Source organism: Camelus ferus, chromosome 8 (genome assembly GCF_009834535.1).
Source record: "Camelus ferus isolate YT-003-E chromosome 8, BCGSAC_Cfer_1.0, whole genome shotgun sequence".
Classification (NCBI taxonomy): Eukaryota; Metazoa; Chordata; class Mammalia; order Artiodactyla; family Camelidae; genus Camelus; species Camelus ferus.
The window spans coordinates 44,483,282-44,507,076 of NC_045703.1; the positions used below are offsets into that span (position 1 = coordinate 44,483,282).

General features: G+C 34.9%; 1 protein-coding gene across 2 annotated transcripts in view; it reads left to right on the forward strand.

Moving 5' to 3' along the window:
• Positions 1–23,795, forward strand: part of LAMA2 (laminin subunit alpha 2) — a 516,055-nt gene that overhangs the window by 155,318 nt on the left and 336,942 nt on the right. For both annotated transcript variants that reach the window (XM_032484891.1, XM_032484892.1), the window contains exon 4: positions 3,426–3,668. In XM_032484891.1, coding sequence (XP_032340782.1) covers positions 3,426–3,668 — 243 coding nt within the window. The remainder of the gene's footprint in view (positions 1–3,425; positions 3,669–23,795) is intronic.

A 23,795-nucleotide genomic window follows, 5' to 3' on the forward strand; every position in this document is an offset into this window, starting at 1 on the left:
TTTATAACTACTGATTTTGAAGAGTTTTTATACTGAAAACATGAGACAGAGTTAATAAAAGTAGCATAGTTACATTAGAGAATCATAAAATTTTGGAGTACTTAGAAAATCACTGTTAGAATTTTCCCAGTCTTTTTCTGATGCTTTCAAAGAACACTTTTATTCATTATGTTTTTCAATAAGGCTGTCTACCACATTTTTAAAAGTTTATTCAAAATACTACATGCCAACTAATTTAATTAATTTTGCATGAAATTTGAAAGAATCCATAGAAAATAAATGAAAGAAGGATATTGTTTTGAAATGGGATGACTCTAATATTCTCAAAGGCAGTGACTGCTTTTCCATGTCACTTAATTCTGGCAGTTATATTGAATTATAGAAGGAGTCTGTGTGGTTTCTAGTATAACTTCTTTTCATAGATTTCATCTATTATTCCAGAGCCAACACAGAAGCTCCTAAGTCATAAATCCATGTTGTAGCTCCAAGAGAATGTGGCCTTTTCCTATATACTTGCTTTCTGAGGTGTTTCTGCTTCTAAACAAAGTTCTTTTTCCATACATCAATATGTCTTTATTCTTCTTATTTGTGCCTATAATCTCTAATTATGCTTTGTTATTTGTCTTTTGGTTTTCTACTAAAAAAAGTATCTGTGCATTGTATTTTTCTGGGTGGAAATTTGCTGAAGTATTTATCTAGATGATTTTTTCCAAAGAACAAGCAGTATTTTTTATTCATTATCTCATTATCTCTTCCATGGTTTTAACTTTGGAAAAGAAACACTGGGAAACAGAGGGTAAAAGAGTTTAAGAAATTTATTCAGCTTATAGAGACATAATAGAACGAACATGCAAGCAATGTATGTCTTAGTTACTGCAAGTGACAAGATATGCTGGTTGGGATTTAAGCTCTAACAAACAGGAAAAATAAACAGTATAAAGCTAATAGCAGTAACATGGAAGCATGTTACAATAATTTTGGTTATTCAATTTATATAATAAATATTGAATGCACACTATTTCAAAAGAATTATAATCAGGAATGTAGCACCTGTGCTCTTTAGGTGCTCACAGTTTAGTTCTTCATAATTCTTTATTATTTTACAGGCTTTGTCATGAATAATTTAGGATTACCAGAAATTAGGACCATAGTGTTTCAGATTTTTAACAGAAATGAGTATCTCTCTGTGTTCTATCAGATTAATCAATAGGTATGTCCTTCAGTGAATTCCTTTGTAAAGAAGTTTCATGGGTATGAGTTATTGAACATGGAATGTCTAAGAATAATAATTCCTTGTAACACCTGAAAAATGCAGAAGTAGCAGATACTTTAGATTATGATTGATAGAGTATATTCCATCCAGTCTTACTCTTGTCCTTTCTTTGTTACTTATTTTTAATTTTTTTTCCTTATTTTAAAAATAATTTTATTAAAAACTAAGGCATTTATGTTCATGCAATTAATATAGCAGAATATTGGATGAAATATAAAAGCTCTTTTTCTCTCCTTGACTCCTTATTCCCAAACCCCAGAGGTAATGGCTTTGATATGTTCATATATTCCCTTCCCCAAAATAACTGTAAGTGTATTCCAGTATTTATATGCACATACATATGTATGTGTCTGTCTGATATTATACTTATTTGTATACCTTTGTAAATATAAACTCATAATATTTCCCACCTAGAGTGATAGTCAATAAATTAGAACAGTCAAAGCCCAGACTAATCAGAGGAGATGTCTTGGCTGTTCCTTGCTATCCCAAGGTTAATCATATGGTCTCAGGAGAGGGGAAGCATTTGGAAGGCTTGGGCAGCAGTAATTTACCAACAAGTACAGAAGTATTTCAGTATTTTAACTACCAGTATTTCCACAACTGTGCCTAAGGGGCAAATACCAGCCCAACTTTCAATCGTTTCTTGGTTCATGATTTTCCTCTCAGTGCACTCAGGTAGAAAGGCTAGTATTCTAGTAAAGATCTCAAAAGACCCACGTCAGAGCCATCTGTCTTACCTCTTGTAGAACAACTTTTCATATGTTTAAATTCAGTTCCTTAGAGTTTGCCATAGTCACCTTACCCATATTCCTGAAAATCTCACGTCAAAACTATGAAGCAAGTAAGGTTTATTTTCAGAACATTCCTTTCAAGCTTCTCTCTAAGCAGACCCACTGATTACATTTTAGTGGGTTTTTCCTCCAGTGACCCCAATCACTCAGAGCTTAAGCCTGTCAAGCTCCTCATATCTCACTGAATTTACTAAACAAGAACATATAATAGTCCTTTGTTATTAGTATATTTTTCATATATGCCATTTTACAGTATATTATCAACTCATAGATGGGGAGACTGTAATTTAAACTGACTTGTATGTATCTTTTTACTCAGGACATTGTCTATAAATGTCACTCAATAATGTTTGTGTGTTATTCTTTCTGACTTTTGGATTGAATTGGTAAAGACACACATATTCACCGTCACAGAGCATCCAGAATATTTATTTTTTACATCTTCAAATATTATTTGAAAGTAAAGAATTGCCATATTCTCAATTGTCACTCTGCAGACTTACAGTGACTTGAAGCCTTTCTTTATTTCCCTTTTTTTTAAACACATGTTTACCTCTTGTACAGAAGGTACATAAACCCTCTATTTAATGTGTTCCAGTTTCAGATAGTTGTCTGCATGTCCTAGAATTTCTTCATTATTTTCTACTTGGGGATGTAGAGGTAGACATTTATTGAGTATTTACAACCAAGTCCCTTGCTAGGTACTTTGCATACATTGTCTCATTTAATCTAAATTGCTCTCAGTAATGTACTTTGTATATTTATTATTGATCCTAATTTGCAGAGAAGAGATCTAGGAATTGACAAAGCAAAATAATCTGCCCTTGGTCACATAATAATAGGACCACAATTTGAATACAGGACCATGTCTCTAAAGTGCTATGCTGTTTTTGCTGTACCACAGTAACACCATCTACATGGTACTTGTCTGAGGACTAGGTGATAGAAGTGTTTCTAAACTATCAAGCACAATCACACATGGGGTTTCTAACGCATTTATTATACTCTCCAACAAAGTAAGGTGAGTACATTGGTATGTAATAAATGCTTTAAGTGGTTGTGATTACAATGGAACTTCAAAAATTAGATGAAATGATGTCAATGAGTTGTTAGAAAACTAAAATCCAATTTTAACCCATTTCTTTTAAAGCGTGGGTGTCAAAATGAAACATCTCGTTTTAGCAAAAAGTTATTAAATATGAATATGTAACAGTAAAATCAGTTCAGAGAGCATAATAGGGTTATCGAATAAAATCTGAAATAAAATATATTGTAGCCTTAGGCCTTATATTTGATATCTAATGGTGAGAATACTTTGGAATTCAGAGTTATGTGTTGTTGTTGTCACTCTTCCCCAGGTGTTCCAGATTGCATATGTGATTGTGAAAGCAGCTAACTCCCCTCGGCCTGGAAACTGGATTTTGGAACGCTCACTTGATGATGTTGATTACAAGCCCTGGCAGTATCATGCTGTGACGGACACAGAGTGCCTCACCCTTTACAATATTTATCCCCGCACTGGACCACCATCATATGCCAAAGACGATGAGGTCATCTGCACTTCATTTTATTCCAAGATACACCCCTTAGAAAATGGAGAGGTAAGATGAGAAAACTCACCATAAGTACATTTAAGATGGCAAAATGGGCCTGTCAGAAAGACTTGAATATGTCAGTAATTAATGTCAGGGGGATTTTAAAGTAGGATTTAGCAGAAGTACATTTAAATGAGTTATTAAATAAAAACGAAAAAGCAAAGGTGATTAGAATTTTAACTATCTTCATCTAGTGTGTATTTCCCATTGCCAAGAAAGATCAGAGAAGAGGAAACGGGTTTAAGTTGGAAAGTCAGTGATTAATTTTACATATAAAGAGACTTTTCTGGCAATGAGGTTTGCTAATTATTGGAGAAGGACTGAGACCTTAAAAGAAGCTTTAGATCTGTGTGTACTCTGGTCTGGAAAGGAGGACAGAAGAGGTAAATTTGGGAAGAAATATAATTTCCAGGAAGGACCTAAATAGAAGGGAATTTTGTCAGTCTTTGTATGCTTTTCTACTGTCACCACAGAGGGCTTCAGTGGGGTTTCTTTCCTTTGTTCAGGCTTTGCTTATTATATATGCTTAATTCAAAAGTGTTCAACTTTCTGCAGCATCTTTTAACCTGTGGTTCAAATTTTAGATTCAGTCATTGCTTTTTGGCCACAGATTCAAACCATGACTTCACCTTTATCAGCTGTGTGATCTTGAGTCAGTGGCTTAGATTCTCTATGCCTCAGTTGCATCTCCCATAAATTGGAAATAATAACAATAGTTCTTCTTTCTTATGATTGTCAAGAAGATTAAATTATTTATTATGTTTAAAGCATTAGAACAGTGCTGACATATATACTTTTGCTCTGTAAGCATTATGTAACTATTTTGTTGTTGCTGTTGTAGTGATAATAATAACTATTGAGACTGTTGGTTGTAGTGGTGGTAGCAATAGTAGTAGTAGTATTGTAGTCTCCTCCCAAATACCCAAACCTTGATTTACTGACTCTCTTGGATTCTCTACTTATATTTTCCTAATCAGTCTCATTTTGTCCTGCCTGCTTATATGCATCTTTATTTTTACTCATGTCTGATATTTTCTCTTCACTAGTTCATACACCTGAAGCTAGTATCATTTTTTATATATACATTTTCAGAAAACCCATACTCATACTCTGTCATGGCCACCTCAGCCAATGTGGGGTTATCTCTTTAAACACTTCTGAGGGGAAGTTAGATTTTTGACATAAATCTGTCACACTCTCTTTTGGCATTATTACTCTATAACTGTACACTAGTGCCTCACTTTATTTCAGTTTCATGTTCAAAAATACCAGTTTTGGGTGAAAAAAAATCCAAATGGTGCTCTCAGCAGAGATCTCAATCTGCCAAATGACAAGGAGTCAAAAGCAGTGAGTCAAACAGCTGTTCAACCTGCTCTGTGCCCAGAAGCATCCAATTCCTGGCCAGATTGGCCAGAAGATATGGGAGTAGGGAAGGAGTGAAGAGAGAATATATCTGAGTTGAATTTGTATTATTTTTCTCCTGGATCCAGTATTTATCCAGAACTAATAATTTTCTAATATTTATAAAGCTATATTTTACCTTTAAAAAATGGTCCAATTCAGAAATTTGTGGAACAATATAAAATGTACCCAGATAGATATGTAAAATACAAGTTACATGCATATCCCCAACGCATGCTCTTCCTGCATCAGTGGTGGTTCTCCATCCTTTAGACCCTGCCAACTTGACAACATGGAACAGATAGATTGTGTTTGTTTACCTGCATGTATTGTTTTAGACATTCACTAAAACTAATCATTGATGATGACTTTTAAGAAGTTTATTCAGCTCTCTCTGTGACATTTTTTTTTTTGTTTTTTTGTTTTTAGTCTATTTCTCTGTCATTGGAAAGTGGATAAGGTGAGGAACAAACAGAAAGTAATTTAAAATATTTGAAGTAGAATGATAATATATAAGAATATGAATTAAATTTAGACCTCTCCTAGAATATCTGCTTCATTTTATATCTTACTCTGTGAAACATGTTACTTTTTGAAATGAACAGGTCCTGAGAAGGTAGGTGATATTCTTCCAAGACTCCCAGATCAACTGGTAACAAGGCTGAGATAAGAATCCAGGTCCCCTGACTCCTAGGTTGTCTCTTTCATATTCTAGTAAAGACCCAGAAGTTGATATTTTTAAAAAGTTGATAATTTTTAAACTCAAGAATGGTTACAGGAGACATAGATATACTTCTGTTATAAGTAGAAAGATTCCTAATTCTGAAATATTATGATATAGAAGAATGTACCTGGGATTAGACGACTGGGCTCTGATTCTGACTCTAGTTTTTCTGAGACTTAGGCAGGCCACTTAATCTCTGAGATTGAATTTATTTAATACATAAATTAGTTTAATATATAAATTGCCCTTAAGCCATCTTTCAGTTCTATAGTAATACAATTTTGGATGTCACCTACAGTATAATATGTGGGACTATTTTAAATTTTTTGGATGCTTTTCTCCAGTATTTTCCAGAAAAGTGACTATGAGATAAATCTCACTGTCACTAACTTTTAGTTTCAAAATGATTCACTTTTAAATACCATCTGAAATTTAATTATTAGGTGCTTATGTTCAAATCTTTCCAGAGAAGTGACAGTCAAGTAAGAAAAACAAACATATAAACCAGTAAGTGCAAAATGATAGTATAAATACCAGAACAGAAGTGTGTGCAGAGAGTGGTAAAGTCCCCCTGGATGAGCCAAAGAAGCCCCATTGAGAAGATGAGTTCTCAGAGTACAGGGAAACAGAAACAAAAGTTTCTTAGTATCTCAAAAGTTTCAAAGACAATATGCAAATCTGCCAGTTTGCCCTGTGAGTTAAACTAGGCATGTAACAGAATTCACTTCCACTGTTGAAGGATATTTTTATTGAGTATGGAATTGTAGGTTTGTCATTTTTTTTCTTTTGGCACATTTTATTGTCCTCTGGTTTCCATTGTTTATGTAGAAAAGGTAACTACTTAATAATTGTCCTTTGTAGTGTCTTTTCTTTTATTTCTTTAAAGCATTTAATCTTTTTTTTCCAGGAGTTTTACTATAATGCTCCAGATCTGCACTTCCAAATACAATCTTCATTAGAATTATGTGGTTACTTAATTTAAATTTCAGTTAATTCAAATTAAATGAAAATTCAGTTTCTAAGTTACATAGCCACACAAGTGCTCAGTAGCCACATGTGACTAGCAGCTACCACATTGGATTTCATAGAATGAAACATTTCTATCATTGTGCAAAGTTCTATTGGTCAGTGATGACATATATGATAGCTTTTTATTTTATGGGTTGGGATTTATTTAGTTGATATATCTGCAGAGTGATGTCTTTTATCAGCTCAAGAAATAATTCAGGCATTGACTTTCCAGATATTGCCCTTTCACCATTATCTTTCCTCTAGAAATACAATTTAAAATAATTTAGAACTTCGCACTGTGTACAGTATGTATCTTATACTCTCTTTTGTTTATACTCATTCTTTTGTTTATACTCGTGGCTTTCTGTTCGTCATTGTAGATATTTTCTTCTGGCTTACTTTCAGTTCATGATGTCTTTCTTTAGCTATATAAAATCTACTATTGAAACCACTCATAGGATTTTTAATTTCATTTATTATATTTTTCAGTTCTAGAATTCCTTTTTGGTTCATTTAAGATAGTTTAGTATCTAGTTTTATATTGAAATTTTATACATCTATTGAATTTTTAATAATAAAACTTATATTCAAATTTTTAATATTCTATTTTTATGTCCTTGAACATAAAGTAACAATTATTTAGGAGTTCTTATTTTATAATTCTAATATCTGGCCTTTGTGAACACTTAAATGACGCAAAGCTGTGCTGCACTCCCATGACAGCTGCTTTGATTCTAGTTTATCCTCATCCTAGGCTTCCTGTCTTTGGAGTCTAAACCAAAGTGTGTAGAATTTACCCAAGTCTCACCCATGCAAGTCCTGGAATCCAGCTTTTGTCCTCCTAGTAATACAGCTAGGCTTTCCAAAGCACTGCTCAGTCTCTTGGCCATGTCTTCTGAACAGGGAGATGCCCACAGGCAAAGGATGTCACAATATGCTAATTACCTCTATAGACATCTTTCTTCTCTTGATATTGAAAAGTTGGTTCTCCATCTCCTTTATAGCTGTCAGATAGCTTTACATAAATGTTTTTTATATGTTTTGTCCAGTTGGTCTAGTTGTTACCATTAAAAGTGTTGGTGCTAATTTTATAATTTACTATACACAGAAATATAGTCTCATATATGTTTAAAATCTTTTTTATTTTAGAATCATTTTAACTTTATATGAACATAAGAAGAAGAGAATCCCCATGTCCCTTTTACCTGGCCCCCAGTAAGGATAATATCTTACATAACCACCATTTATTTTGTCAAACTGAGAAATTAACACTGATACTCTATTACTTAATCCATAGATTTATTCAGATTTCCTTCATGTTATCATTAATGCCCTTTTTTACTCTTCTGGGATACAATATGAGATACTACATTGCATTTATTGCATCATTGTGTCTCCTTAGTCTCCTCTAATCCATGACAGCTTCTTAATGTTCCCTTGTTTTTCTTGACCTTGATCGCTTTTAAGAGAACTAGTCAGGTTTTTTTTGTAGCATATTACTCATTTTGAGTTTGCCTGTTGTTTTTCATGATTAGACTGGGCTTCTGGGTTTTGGGGAAGAATACCATAGAGGTGAAACAACTTTCTCATTGCATCACTCATATTTATTTTTATTTGCACATGCCCTCATGCCCTGTCTATTTCCTTTTTATTGATTTATAAGTCTTACTGTCTTCTATTAGCTAGGGTTTATTTTAGACAACAGTGTCTAAATATACCCCATGATTTAAAATGTACATTTTTGACTAAGCACTGAATGATCCTTTGCTTCCAAATCTTCACATACCCTTTAAATATAAATTTAAGTCAGAGAACAAAGGAAATAAGAGCAGAGTATTTTTAAGACTCGTCTGTGAAACAAAGTATTATGAAATAAACATGCCTCAATTATGACCCACTAATTAAGCAATCATGTTTATGTTACAGGTATAGGACATTAATAGACAATAATCTTCTGCGATTAACATCAAATCAGTTGAGTCCAAGGTTTATTACATTGTCACATGTCTATAGAATTTTGGAGACATGTGCCAAAACTTTTAGAACATTCCAAAATATCATATTCAGTTGAAAATTGTATCATTTTTGAGTCTGAAAGATTCCTCAAGTAAATTCATTATCCTTATCCCTTATTCCTTATTAAAGGATATCCCAGCCCCAGACTTCAGCGTTTATGTTCAAACTTCAATACTGCCCTCTGTCCATATTAGCAATGAAGACCATTTAAGCTTTTCCTTCTGACCTCTTGAATCTTAACAGCATCATCTCTGCTTATTTTTTATTTTTAGTTTTATTTGTTGCTCCAACCACCCCCACTCTTTTGCCTCCACCCTCTGGCTTGATCCATTTTCTACCTTCCACCCCACATTGCTGTCAAGAGATCCACAAATCTTAATCATGTGGATTCACTGGAAAAGTAGCATAGGACACACACCCAGTCCCCTAGATAACTAGGTTCAACCACTTCCAAGAAAGAGAGTGGTCCTGCAGCTAGCATCCTGGACTTGCCCCCAAAGGGAGAAGAGAAATTCACTGAGCTATGAGATAAATCACATCTCGGGGCCTAGTTGAAGAAAAATAATAGAGGACAATGGAGGGGTAACAGTATAACTCAATATGTTGTTATGCAGGCCGTAAACAAAAGGAGATGTTGAACAAAAACCTTCTTACAGTTCTATTTTAGAAAGGCAATTTTGTGTCTCAGTACCAAGAGAAGGCTCAGCAGGAACCTTGCTTTGAGAGAATGATCCTGAGCTCCAGAGTAGGAGTTCTAGGGTGTGAAGTAACAGACAGCAGGAAGCCTCCATTACTTCAAGGCCAGTCAAAGAAAAAAGCTTGGTGGGTACAGCTGTGCAGACCTACCTCTCCAGCAGTGCCACAGGGAGCCAGCTCCATCTAGAGCTACTGTCTGCTCAAGTGCTGCCTCTGCTGAAAACACTTGCCCCAAAATGCTATTGAAAACTGCTAACAAGAACCACCACTTGTAGGCACCACTGAGAACCATGACTGTAGCAGTGTTTCCTCCCAAACTTGGCTTTACTTGGAAATCACGTTTGAAAGACAGCTATTTCTGGGACCAGGGTTATTAATTCAATAGATTTGGAAACGGCTCAGGAAGCTCTATGTATATGTCAAACAAGTACTCCTGGTGACTTTGATGCCCTCCTCTTGGCTCATTGTTCAGATATTTTCCAGCTTTTTCAAACCCTGGAGAAGAACCAATTATTAGTTATTTAGGAAAGAGTATCAGACACTCTGACTCCTTCTAACTGAAGAAAGAGACTAATATTTTTCTGTCAGGACTGAATCTGTGTGTGAGTTTGAGTTGAGTAAATAAACTTTGAGCTATAAGTAAGTTATAGATGGTTGAAGGAGCAGCTGAGAGAATGGAATCACATTAGTAATACTGACAAGAATGAGGCTGTATAGATGGCACTGCTTTAGGGTTCCTAGAATTTAAATTGCAGTAAATGTGTTTCTGTTATTTGAGATTCTTCCCTTTCTGTGACTGGGATTATTCCTTTTAATTTCCTTGGATTGTCACTTGACTGCTAACTAAATATATTCATGGTTACCATAGTAATTTTTGCTTCAGTTTCCTCATACAGAGATCTTTAAGTTATATACATATGCTTTCCTTTCCTCCTTACCAAAGCCTTCCTCTCTCCTGGACTGCAACTCAATTGGAACTTAGATTCACTTTGATTCTGCTTTTGAAACATGGCAGGCTTGTATAAAATTCTCTGGAGAAACCATCACTAATTCTTGAAGACACCTTTTTTTCTGTAAACTGTGTGCAGAGCTTTGATATTATTTTGATTTCCTATGTGACAGAATTTTATATATACAGGCAGAATATTTTTCTCCTTCTTTTCATCACCTGACATTATGATGATCCTTAGAATTGCAAATACTGGAGAATGAAGAAACAAACCCAACACTGTATTAAAAAAAAAAAACCTATTTCTGAGATCCTTCTTTGATGTGATATTGTTAGGGGTATAGCATGATTGTATATGTGAGTTTGTGTGGAAATGCAGGAATGGAAATGAGGAACCAGCCTTTCTCAATTACCCTTGGAGTTGCTCCCTTATGGAGAAGCGGTAGGGTGTCACTAATTTGTATAGGTTATGAAGAGAGATTTAGGGAAATAATTATTTGGGGTTTCAGACTTCCTTCCTCTAAAAATAATTCTTGCATTGACCAATATGGGGCCAGTTAGGACCTGGAGCAACAACGTCAAAGTGCCTCATTACAGAGGTTTACAGGGCTCCCTCCAGAAAAAAACCCCAGCGTGTTTCAACTCTAGTTGAAATATTTTAGAATTATATGCGCATAAAATCCATAATTCGTTTAAAGTATTTGTATTATATTTAAAAACATGCCTTTGAAATAAACTAAAAATAAAATTAAGAAGATTGTATTCCTCCTTTCTGTTGGTCAGTTTATAGACTCCTCCCAAGAATATGGTGTCTAGAAAATATCAATAAATCCTTGTTAAAGTAATGCAGTGTTGTTGAAAAATCATGACATCTAGAGAAACCGAATAGGAATGGAATCTTGAGGAGATAACACCAATTTTTAAGAACTGTTTATCTCAGTGTTGTAGTATAGGATCTTCTAGGATTTACTAAAATGGAACAGAAGAATAAACTTCTGTTGAGCTGGGTAAGGAAGTGTAGGGCTGTGGTAAAGGCACAAAGACACAGCTTACTGTCTTTTAGGGTGTTCACTAGGTACAATTCTCAGATATAGCCTTGCCACAAATTAACCATGGGGCTTGGACAAATAAGTCAGCAATCTACTGCAGGCGTTGGCCAGTTCACATGACTATAATAAAGATCAAATTAAGTCATTTGTGGAAATGCCTCCTTGTAACCTGTATAATGGGGATAGTAAATACCCTAGTTCAGTAGCTAACGTTGGCTTAAGCCTACCTCTGATTGTGAGATGACTGGTCGGTGCTAACATCGCTATTATATAAGGAAATCTGCAAAGGATGAAATAAGATTTAATATTGTATATACAGTCTTTACCTTGTACATCCAATAACACTTTTCTTCTACATAAATATTACAGAGACTAGTGCACAAGCTTTGTTATGCTAACACCTTGTGGAAAAATTTCAAGAAAGCTGGGTAAACTGAGTTCCATTTGTTATACTCATACTCATTGCAACTTGTTACAGAAAAAACCTATGTTAAAGTTCTCTGAACTGGGAATTATAAAGTGTTGTCAGTATTTTGAGTCCCAGTTCTAAAGCATATTGATATTACAAAATTATGAAGCAGGAGTAGTATTTGTTGTGTAAAGAAAGAGAGGGAAAAATAACTGTTATGTGCATTGGACATCATTTGACTTTAAAATCAAGCCTGAAATCCTGAGCAAACAGTCAGTCCATGATGGAATGGCAGGTCATACTAGAACTAATGGTCTCATCATTTTTTTTTTTTTTTTTGCATTACCAAAGCAGGGACTAGGTCTTTCAGTTGAAGTCTAAATCCCATGGGAAAGAAGAGGATTCATGAGTACTATTGTTATTGTTACTGATAATGTTGGCAATGACTATTTCGGGTATGGTGCTTCATGGATTACAAAGCAGTTGTCACTCACACCCTCTTCCATCTGATCTTTACCAAAGCCTTGGAGACACTTGAAAACAAAATATTTATTATTCTTCTTTTTATTGATGGAGGTTAAATAACTTGTTTGGCGCGATCACAAGGGCTGTGTGACACTGTATAATATTTAAGTGCCACCCACCACCTCTACTGGGAAAAACCTAAGGGCATGTCAGTTAACCAATCTCACACAGGAAAGATAATGTACTATTATTTTTATTACTGAAGTATACTTGAAAAATACAACAAAGGATCTTAGGATCTTGAAACTATTAAAATAAGCCTCTGAAGCTTAGAGAAACTATTTCAATACTAGAGCTATTGTCAAAAATCCTTGAGACAAGTAACCCAGGAGTGGAATAGTTATGATTACACTCTACGAGCAAACTTAAAAGGGTATAAGTAGCTGCTTTACCACAGCCCTTGCTGTGAAATGAAAACTGGAGAAAAATCTACTGCAAAGCATTCTAGCCTGAGGATGTGTACGATTTTGCACCGTGGCCGACAGACTGCAGCCAAATATTTTCATTGGAAATAATGTGATGAGTGACTGTTGAATTCTGCTACCTGGGAATCACATAAGACATACAATTTAAATTCTAATCATGGGTAGCAAAACTCCTATGATACTCATTTTGCAAAGGAGAATGGCAACCCTGGCAAGATTACAAGTTAGAAAATTATATTCCCCTTGTGTAAATTTGTTCTTCAGCTTCATTCAGTAATAAGAATTATTTATTTTCTTATTCAAAAGATAAGTGCCTTCTAAAACCAAGCTTACTATTAGGTTGAGCCACATGAAATTGCCAATATTTGACTATTTTTAGACAATAAATATGCAGTTTCACATGGTTTAAACTAATATATGCCAAAGCATGAATAGAAATATTTGCAGAAATTTAAATTGTCCTCAGCATAACCTCACTTGTACACATATTTTTTAGCAAAAGCATTGAAAGGAAATCAAGTCCCTTCACTGAAACAATAATTTACAAGTATAATAATTTAAACTAGTTATTTTGTGAAGGGTTTTCTTTACTAGGTTAGTAATATGGTGAATATAAAGCTAAAATGAGTCGTACTGTATCTGTTTCTTAATTTTTGGTGGTGGGGGGAATATAAATAGAACTTTCATATGAATAATCAGGCATTACATCAGGTGTAGTGGGGAACCACGTGGGAGTTGAAGGTTTATCCATTAACTAGGAGTAAGTTTGGGAACTGAGTAGTTTTGGCTCATAGAACGTAAACCATGAATTTGCGTATCTGTGTTTCTACACTAACACATTCCAGTGCCCTTAAACGTACAGCATAATTGTGTGACTAGACATTAGTTGTATCAGGAATGACAGCTGCCACCTTCTCAGAGGCATTTCAATTATTTTTAAACGTGGCATCCATCTTATGGCAGTTATCCACTGTTCGCTTCAGTATGAATTATCTTATTGTAAGACTATTGGTGAAAATTCTTGAAGATTTTATTAAGGGGAAAACCCTTTATTGTTTTGGAAGGGAAAAAATCATAGTAGTGATTTAATTTTACTTTCTTTCTTATCTACTTTGTTCATTTTATCAGTGGATGAAAAACATTTTGCTCTTCCTTCTTATAATTCATTATGTTGCATCCTTTTATCTCCTAGCAAGATAAAATTTGGTGTTGAATTCACTGCAGTAGAGCAGCTCACACATTAATCACTACTAAGCAAATGTATGACCAAAAACAATAGGACATTAAAAATATAGCCAGGATACAGTTTCAGTTCAACCAGCAAGTGATTTGGTATTGTGAATAAATTTTATGGGTTTATATAGGCAGTGAGTAGTCCTCAACACTTAGCTATTTTTTTCCATTGACAAATACTGATCATCACCTATGTTGCAAATGCTCCCTTAGGTGCAGGGGATAAAAGACATTATGTTTCAGAGGAGGTGGATAAGAAAAGAGATTCAGTAAATCAGAGAAAATGTCTTGGAGTCTTGGACAAGGTGGTAAAGGTATGCCTAGCACAGAAAAGTCTTGGTTACAGAGGGAAGGGGAGAGAGAGAGAGAGAGAGAGAGAGAGAGAGAGAGAGAGAGAGAGAGAGAGAGAGAGAGAGAAAGAGAGAGAATGGCAGTGATTTGTCTAGGGAACTGAATGGTGCCACCTAGAAAATGTGGGAAGGAGTGATGGGAGACAGGTTGTGCTCATAGCAGTCGCTTTGACTCACCGTGATTATTTCAGCTACTGAATATCTGATTAAATTGAGTAGAGAGGCTGTCTGTACTGAGCTGTAAAACAGTTTCAGAATAAGAAAATTCAGTTTTAAACTTACACTCAGAAAAAAACCAAACACCTGCCTTGCAGAAATATATAGCAGAAACAGATTTTAAGGGAGCAGAATTCTTTCCCTGTACAATAATTATGGCTAAGTCCTTGTTAAAATAAAAAATAAGGATGTTTATCAGCCTAAAGAATGAAAGCATTTGGCTTTTTTGCTTTAGTTTATAAAATGTATCCTGTTTTGTAATTATTTTCCAATAAGGCTTATGCAGTGTGGGGTTCACTCTTTAGCTTGAGGGACCTACTACTGGAGTTTCAGTGTTTTACTCTTTCTTTTTTTGCTCTGATCAGTCTTTTCCATTGGGAGGTAACTTTTTAATAATTCCCAGAAACAAGCATGGAGTAATGTTTAACCTCTAAGTTACTGTCACAGGTGAAGCAGTCCAGTTGGTCAAATATGGATGTATTCATTGTCAGCAGGGCTCCATACTCAGGAAAGAATCCTCATTTTTCTGGAGACAATGGCCAGCTGAAAGCATCAGAGAACTGATAGAAAGAGAACTGATAGAACTGATAGTAGGGAGAAGAACCAAAAACAAAGGACTATATAATTGGCCCTCCATATCGATGGGTTCTGACTGTACTATGCCATTTTATATAAGGGACTTGGGCATCTGTGGATTTTGGTGTCCGCAGGGTAGGGGTCCTGGAGCCCATTTCCCGTGGATACCGAGGGACCACTGTGACCCATTTTGTCAGCACTTACATTGTGTTGTCTGGGTGCTATGACAGTCTCTACTAGTTAATTCCACTAGGTGTCTGATGTTTACAGAACTACTAACATGGCTTATGTTAAATATAGACAAACAAACTCACAAAAAACACCTCTCTGTGACCACATAGAGAGTATCTGAACTTGGACAGAGGATTGCAAATGGTGTTCTCAGGAGGCCAAACCATTAGAGTGGTAGCAGAATGAGGGGAAATGGTGTCCTGGGCATGTAGTGTGTTTATACCCATCTTCTTACCTGCAGAGCCACTCTGCTAAAATTTGCCAAGGCTCACTAGTGTCTTGGAGACATCCCAGAGAGGGGAACCCAGATATCATCACCTTCAGCCCTGCTCGGTTAAGGCCCTGCATTAGTACTGAGAGGAGAGATGGTTCAGGGCATTTTACTTCTATCACTGGAAAATAGCACAGTTGGTGCCTAACTTTCATTTCTGAAAATAGCACAGGTGATTTTTCAGCCAAATCCAGATTTTTATCAAAAGAGGAAACAAAGGCAGAATGTGGAGAGAAACTGATATCAGCTTAGAATATACTGAGATTTGTTTTAAAATATCAAAGTAACAGTATCTCCAGGCACTTTAGACTCCAAAATTGGGAGCAGGTGAAATAATGACAAATAGGATGTCCACACTTGAAAGAGAGGGGACTTGTAAAGCATAAGGTAAATGCAAATCAAGGTTGAAAAGATATAAAATAATTAGGTCCAGAGCAATCAGTAAAATACATGCCAAACCAAACAATACTTTGATATTCTGGTCTGGAATGAGGATTTGGGGTTATTTTGAAAAATAACGTCAGTACAGCTCTGTCCAGAACTCACAGCTGCAGAAACGGAAGTAAACAAGTCATCCTATTAGAAGACTGGAAGGTTAAAGAACAACCAAAGACTCAAAACTCAATGAAATTCTTATTAGTTCCCAGTGATACGGTTACCGCTCATACAGATCCCTAAAGGGAAACTACAAAAGGATGTTTCTAGAGATAGGAGTACAAATGCCATTTGCTCATTTGTTTGTTTTTAAATCAAATAACAAGAATGAAGATGAGGTAAAAGATGTTTTCTGTATTTGTTTTTAAAAAGTATCTGTATATTTTATGTGCCATCAATTAACAGAAAATCTTTCCCACTGTCTTTTCATAGATCATTAAGTGGTTGAAAGATGCTGCTGTTTTCTAGGCATTGCTAAAAGCTCTTGAGTTCCATGAGGGAGGGGAGTATGCCTTATTCTTTTTTTGCATTTTCTCACTCCACAGTTTACATCATGTACACATACATGTAAGATCTTCCATGCTGACAGCCAAATCAGATTATTCTTGCCTGGAAGTAGAAAGTGGGATTTAACTTACCGAGTTTGACTATCTTGACCAATGAACCAGGTAGCTTTCAAATTTGTGACAGCAATGTAGCACCTTAGAATTTTATAGTATTTGCATTTATGTGCTAGAGCTACATGAAACTCCCAGGAAAATCAAGAACAAAAAGATAATTATTCTGGACTCAAATTTAAACATCCACATAAGTATATTAATAGATAAAATATATTTGTATGACAAGTTTCATCTTGTGTATCTCATCTCTTGGGGGTACCTAAGAGACCTATGCTTTCTCAACCTGAAAAGAACACGTAAGAAAAATGCTACAGGGGACCGAGAGTGTTATCTTGAGGACTGTGCATTAATTACCCAAGTCAGAAAACACTTAACTTTGCAGCCCTGTTCCATCACTTATGAGAGTAATTTCTAAAAAGCAGAGAAATAACCAGTCTCTTGTAAATTTGCACAAAACCAAATTGGTGTCTCCACTTTGATTTCTCTTCTGAAATTAATTTCCACCTCGGTTTTCTTTTGCCTCTAGTGTTCTGGATGATCATTTTGTAGCATCTGGATAATTTTTTGTTAACATCTGGAATTGAGTTTTTTTTTTTTCCACTTGTCTGGTGTATATAGAATGCTCTGTAAGAAATATATTTTTCCAGCTGCTGTTTATTCATTTCAAAAAGACATGGTTAAGTGAGTGTAACAGCCTCTAAAATTCCCAAGGAAACACAAAGCATGTTTAATACAAAGCACTGCCAGTCGACTTTCTCTCCTACCAGCTTTTCCCATGGCAGAAATGGTTGGGATCCACGGAGAAGGAAGAGTTTTTGAATAGTAACAGGTGGTGTCCTTGAGCACACGGGCTTTAAAACCAGCCCTAGTTTGGAATCTTGGTCTAGCAGCCAAAAGCTGTGTAACCTTGGGCAACCGTTTGGAGTTCAGTTTCCTTATCTCAAAATGGAGAAGTATAAATACCTGTTTTCTAACATCGGTCATATTAAATGAGACGATTTAGGTAAATTATCTGGCTCAAGGTGGGGACTCAAAAGAGGCATTGTTATCATTAATTTTTGTGTATTACAGAATGCAGCTTAGACTTTCTTCTTTTTCTGACCTCCTAGGGCTTTTATTATATGATGAGCAGTTTGGCAATTTGTACAAGATTTTTGAGAGCTGTGATGGAATCTTTTCTCTTAAAGAGTTGCTCTTGGAGTAGAAAGAAAAGGAAAGAATCAAACTGGCTACAGACATTATTGAGGAAACCAGAGACCGCTTCCTTTCTAAGCTTCTGTAGCACAGGTCATGATGTGTGCTTGCAAAGTAACTTGAATTTTTAAGCAATGCTTTGAAATTCACATACCAAAACAAAATCTGTAAGTCCAAGCTATTGTGATAGGAGGTATAAAAGGATCCTATAGTCATTGTCATAAGTGAAATGTTGTTAAAAATGTTTTGGAACTCTTCTTGGAGTCTGTTGTTTTTATATTGATGACTTATTAACCACTTTTGACTCTAAATGACTTTTATTCACCCTGCCCCAGAAATATTCATCTTCAAAGATAAAGTTTTATAATACTGAATTAGTCAAAGGAATGTACTGAAGATTTTGAACACAGCTCTAAAGAGTCCCAAAATCTCCTGAGTGTTGTTGTGATACGTGTAGGCAATTAATTTAAAGCATTTTTCATTCATTTAGTTGTAAGATTTTTTTATTTCTTTGTAAAAAAATTAGTAGCTTCATTTTACATTCACAGATTAGAAGACAATTTTTAAAGGAGCATGAATTAACAGAGGTTCAGAGAAATGATTTTAGTAGCATGAATTTCACATATTGATTCTAAACACCCAATGATTTTCTTAAATGTATTCTTTCCCATGCTCTTATGCTACAGGTTTACAAACTATTTAATTTTTCATTCTTTCTCAGATATTTAGCAGATGTTGGTGCTCAATTATACTAGATAATACTAGAAGAGCAAATGAATGGAGAGATGATAAAATAAATGAATGTATTACCATTGTTTATTAAAGAGGTATCCCTTTTTATACCTCTTCTAATTTCCAAGAGCAATGTCAACAAAACACAACTTTAAACTCATCAAAAAAAGAACATTTAACTGAGCAAAAAAATTGAAAAGAAGTCCACATTTACTGTTCATCTGGAATGAGTTAGTTATTGCAGTTGAACTCTTAATTTAATTCAGAATTTTCAGACAATTGAGGTAAAAAAAAGAGAGAGAGAAATGTTAAATTATACAGTTTCCTTGTCTGACAAAGGAAAGCTTCCAAATTATGAAGACAAACATTTTCTTGGCAATGAATTCTCAGAGAGCATTTTATGCAGTCCTTATGCAAAGGCTTCAGACAGCAGAAGTGCAAGATTTTCAAACATAGCTAGTACTGTTACTTACTTATTTCTACCACATAAGAAAGTTAAGGATATAAACTTAAAATTTTCACTCAATAATGCTGTATGTGTCTCTGAAGAATTAAGATAATATGATTCAACTTATAACTTCCTGATAGTATTACTTAACCCAAGGAGGAGCTCTGGAGATGGATAGGTAGTATGTCCACCTTGATGTCAACCTCAGATGTCAAGTGCACAGGCATATCTGCAGGGTTGAATTATTTGACAGACTTAAGCACCCATATTTGTTGCTGGATGGTCTTCTGCATGGTTGACATAAAGAATGTACTCCTAGCCAACTGGAGAGCCAGCCCACTGCCACACAGAAGTGCACTGTCAGGTGGCCTGTGATTCGAACTAATATATTTTCCCCAGCGTATATTTTGAGTGGGAATAGCTAATATCTATTGATTACTTGACATATGCCAGAAACCGTTCTAAGTGCTTTGCATCTCTTAACTCATCAAACTTCCACAGTAACCTCCTGCGCATGCCGTGGACATTATCATTGCTCCCATTTTATGAATGAGGGAATTGGTGGATGGTATCACCTTGTCCAAGGTCATACAGCTAATAAATGGCAGAGCCAGGATTTGAGCCCAGGATGATGTTGTAGCCTGTGTGCTTAGCTACAGTCATGAACTTAACCTCAGCCTACCTAGAAATTTATATTATCATGTAGACTTGACTGAATGGATAACTTCAGACTCGTTCATGTAATACAGGAGGAATATTGACATGATCAATGATAAGGGGAGTAATCTAAAAATTTCTTGCCTTCACCATGAAGGAGCATCAGTGTGACTCCTTGTCCAGTATCTGATTGTGGAGAGAATTGCATTGTCATCAGCAGGCTAAGATGCAGAAAGTAAGAAAGGTGCCCTGAATAGTCATAGCCAAATGAATGGATCCACCTATTGCATGGCTTCAGTCTCAGAAAGAGTGCTCGTCTTATGAAAGTGGTCGTGGTCTAATGGGCAGTGCATTGGATTTGAAGTAAAAACCAAAAATAGAGTTTCATTTCCAGGTCTGCTACTCATAGTCTCTGTAATCTTCTAGACTTTACTTTTTCTGGGGCTTTTGATGTGCCTTCTTAGAAGCTGTGTTCTTATCTGTAAGTTGGGTAAAGAGTCCTCCTCCCTCTACTCACTAGCTTTGCTGTGATACCAAATAAAATACTGGATGTGCATACCCTTGTCAATTCTAAACCAATCTACAGATGCACAGCATTCAGACATGCTTGCCATAGGTGAAAGGCATGCATCCAATTAATGAACAATCTGTACCAAGTTATTTTAGTTCAATTAAAAAGACAAGCAACTTATCTATAGGCCAATTTCATGGCATTTAAAGCTGGAATTTTGTCTGTTATATATCTGTTCTTAATTTCTCTGATTCTGTCTTTGAGGAAATTTTAATAGACTAGAATAATATGCCAAGAATATATGGAGTCAGAATCTCTCTAAGAATTGAAAACTGATGAGAAATTGCTGAAAACTGAGAAAACGTGTTATTGTTTTGAAATGCTTTTCTTAAGAACGGAAGAAGTGAAGCCAGGACAAGTAGTGGTGCTAATAGGCTCTGTGGGTGATGCGTAGGAGTGAGAGACCCAGTCCTAAAATTCCTTAAGGGAGCAAAAATTTTATAGAAAACTTAAAGTTTTGTTTCAATATTTTTAAAATGCCAATTTAAAAATAAATAGTACAAAATTATATAGAGTAATTATATGAGGAGAATTGCACTATGATGAATAGCCAAGATGAAGGAGAGAGTCCTCACTTCTTGCCCTGTTCTTTCCACTGCTAGCAACTATTAATGGTTTGGTATGTATCCTTCTAGATATCATTTGTAATGCATATATGAAACATGTATAATATATGTATTCTTGCTTTTTTCACAAATAGGATTATCCTCTATGCGTTATTTGTGATTTGCGTTTTCACTTATGATACTGTAGGCATTTTTTTCCATTTCACTATTGGTAGATTTACAATGTGTTTTTAAATTTTAACTGTGATGTATGTAGTACTTCATTAGAAAGTAGGTGTCCTACAGTTTATTTAACCATATGCTCATTCTTTAAGTTATTTCCAACTTTTCATGATTATAAAAATGCTGTAATGGACATCTTGTACAAATATCATTATTGTCATCCATGAATATTTCTGTAGCGATATAGAAATTCATATTGTTTTAATTAATGGAAAGTTATGTATCACTTATACTGGCTGTAATTATATCTGTGATATAGCCAACTTAAGAAACTTTAAAATATAATTTCCAGCACTTGTATGCTAATATCATAAAGAAGTTTTATTTATAACCAGAAATATCCAGATTTCATAGGAAAATCAAACATGTCGAGAACATATTTAGTGTTGTCAGAGCAGATTTCAGCATGTCCCAGCCTGAGTCCCTCAGATACATATTTTGGTTCCTTTCAAAGAAAATCAAAAGAAATTATTTAAATATCCAAATTTCGATTCTCTCCCCTTCTCCTTCTCTATCCTCAAGTGTCTCTATATCAGTGAGTCATCACTGACACAGTAATGGAAAGTTAAAATTGAAAACTGAGTTTTAAATGTTTGGGGATTTCTAAACCCAATCACTGAAAAATCCTTAAATAGATTACCATTTTTAAAGCTTTAAAAGTATTTTATCCAAAAAGGAGAAAAAGAAGAAACTCAAATGAAATAAAACAATGAGCTTTGTTCCATGAAACATTGTCACACGTAAAAATTGACACGATTAGACTAGTAAAGTTTTGAACTTACAAGATTTTATGAGAATCATACTGAGTAAAAATGTATAATGTTTTGTAAATAAAAATATTATGGGATTTCTGATTCAAAAAAATCAAGAAAAGTACAATACTTTTACAGTGTTTACTAAAACATAATGATTAGTATACCATAAAACGTCTGGATTTTAGATATGATTTATGACCTTATAAGTCAAACCTCTCTCCACAGATGACTTCACTGTTGTCTCCAGTGTTATTTTGTTTAAAGGCTTATTTATCCTCCATCAAATGATCTTTCTAAGGCTTTTCAGCATGTCTTTTCCAATTGGTTGGTAGATCTTCAAGGAAATTAGTATCCTCACAAGTCCACACAGTCTTTGGCTATTGCATTTTCCATGACTCAGAACAAAGGCAAAATGTACAGGGAAATGCAGAAGCAAGCACTCTGGAAGAATCCAAATGTACCTAATGTTTTCTCATGCTACTTCTTTATTGCCTTTAATAAAAAATAGCTTTTGAATTGCAAGGATATTTTTAAGCCGCATGAATCAGTATGTGCCTTTGGCTGGACTTTTCAAGGAGACTTTTTGAATGCTGAAATGATTAACAATATCTGAAGTGAAATTGCATAAACTGTGTGGTGTGGTAATAGTGGGTGGGAATACATATTAGTCTAGAGGCTCCTGCTGAGTGCAAAACCTCCTTCCCCATTGTCCCTCACCGATGGTGGGCCTGGGATTTCAGAAATAATTACTTACAGAGCACTTACAAAAACAAATGACTCAGCCTCTTCACTGTGCTTGTTCCGTTTTGGGAAGTTCGTCTACCAGGCTGTTAAGTTGGGAGACTTACCAATTTAATAAAAATATTTACTATTTTATGAACACCTCAGAGTTTTCTGCAAATACACTTTCAATTTTTATTACAAACCTCCCTGATACTGTTGTTTACCATACATTTTTACTTACTTTGGATATTTTAATTTAGCGTGAGTTATTTCTGTAGATTAACAACTTTCCATTCTAGCTTGATTTCGTCATTGTCTACTGTGTGTTTTCAGTAGTGTGTCTGCTATTCCAAAGATCTCTCTGAACTTTACAGATTAGAACTGGCAGAGCCTCATGACACCTGGAGTAAAAGCTAAGAGGTCTGGAAAGTGGTGCTCACAAATAACCTCAAATCTGGAAACTGTATGCTTTAGAAAACTAAAATCATTTTGTCAGTGAAGCTCTAGATTAGACCTTCTAAAAATCTTTATAAAATAGGTTTTAAGAAAATTATATTTGGAGCCTCTGAAAACCATGGAAAAGGCTGTGGATCAAAGAAATCAGAAGGCAGGAGCAAATTGTAAATACTATATTTTGAAATGATGATTGAAATAAACCAGAGTTAATTTTCTGAAGCATTGAGCCATTAAAGATTTATGAGTTACCTAAAATCTCAAATCTTTCTGAGGTAATCACTTCAGTTGAGATAAAGGGAAGGTATCTTATTTGCTGCTTCACTGCTTAAACAAGTGCAAAAAAAATCAAATTTATGATTATTACTAATTATTATGTTCATTGCAAAATTATGGTTAATGCAACATTATGTGAGAAAAAGGACCACTAAATGGTGTTTTAGTCTTTTCTTAAGGCTTACAAGCAGAACTTACGAGTTCCCTAAACCGATTAATCTTTGCTTGAATATGCAGCTAAATGTCCTATGAAATTTTAGGCTTAACTAGGTAATACTTTCATTATATTAATTGATAATCTATAAATAATTAGCAGAATGTTGAAGGAAATGGATTTTTTTTCCTAATCACATTTATACAATCAACATTTATAATGTGGTTTTTGAAAAAAATCTTATA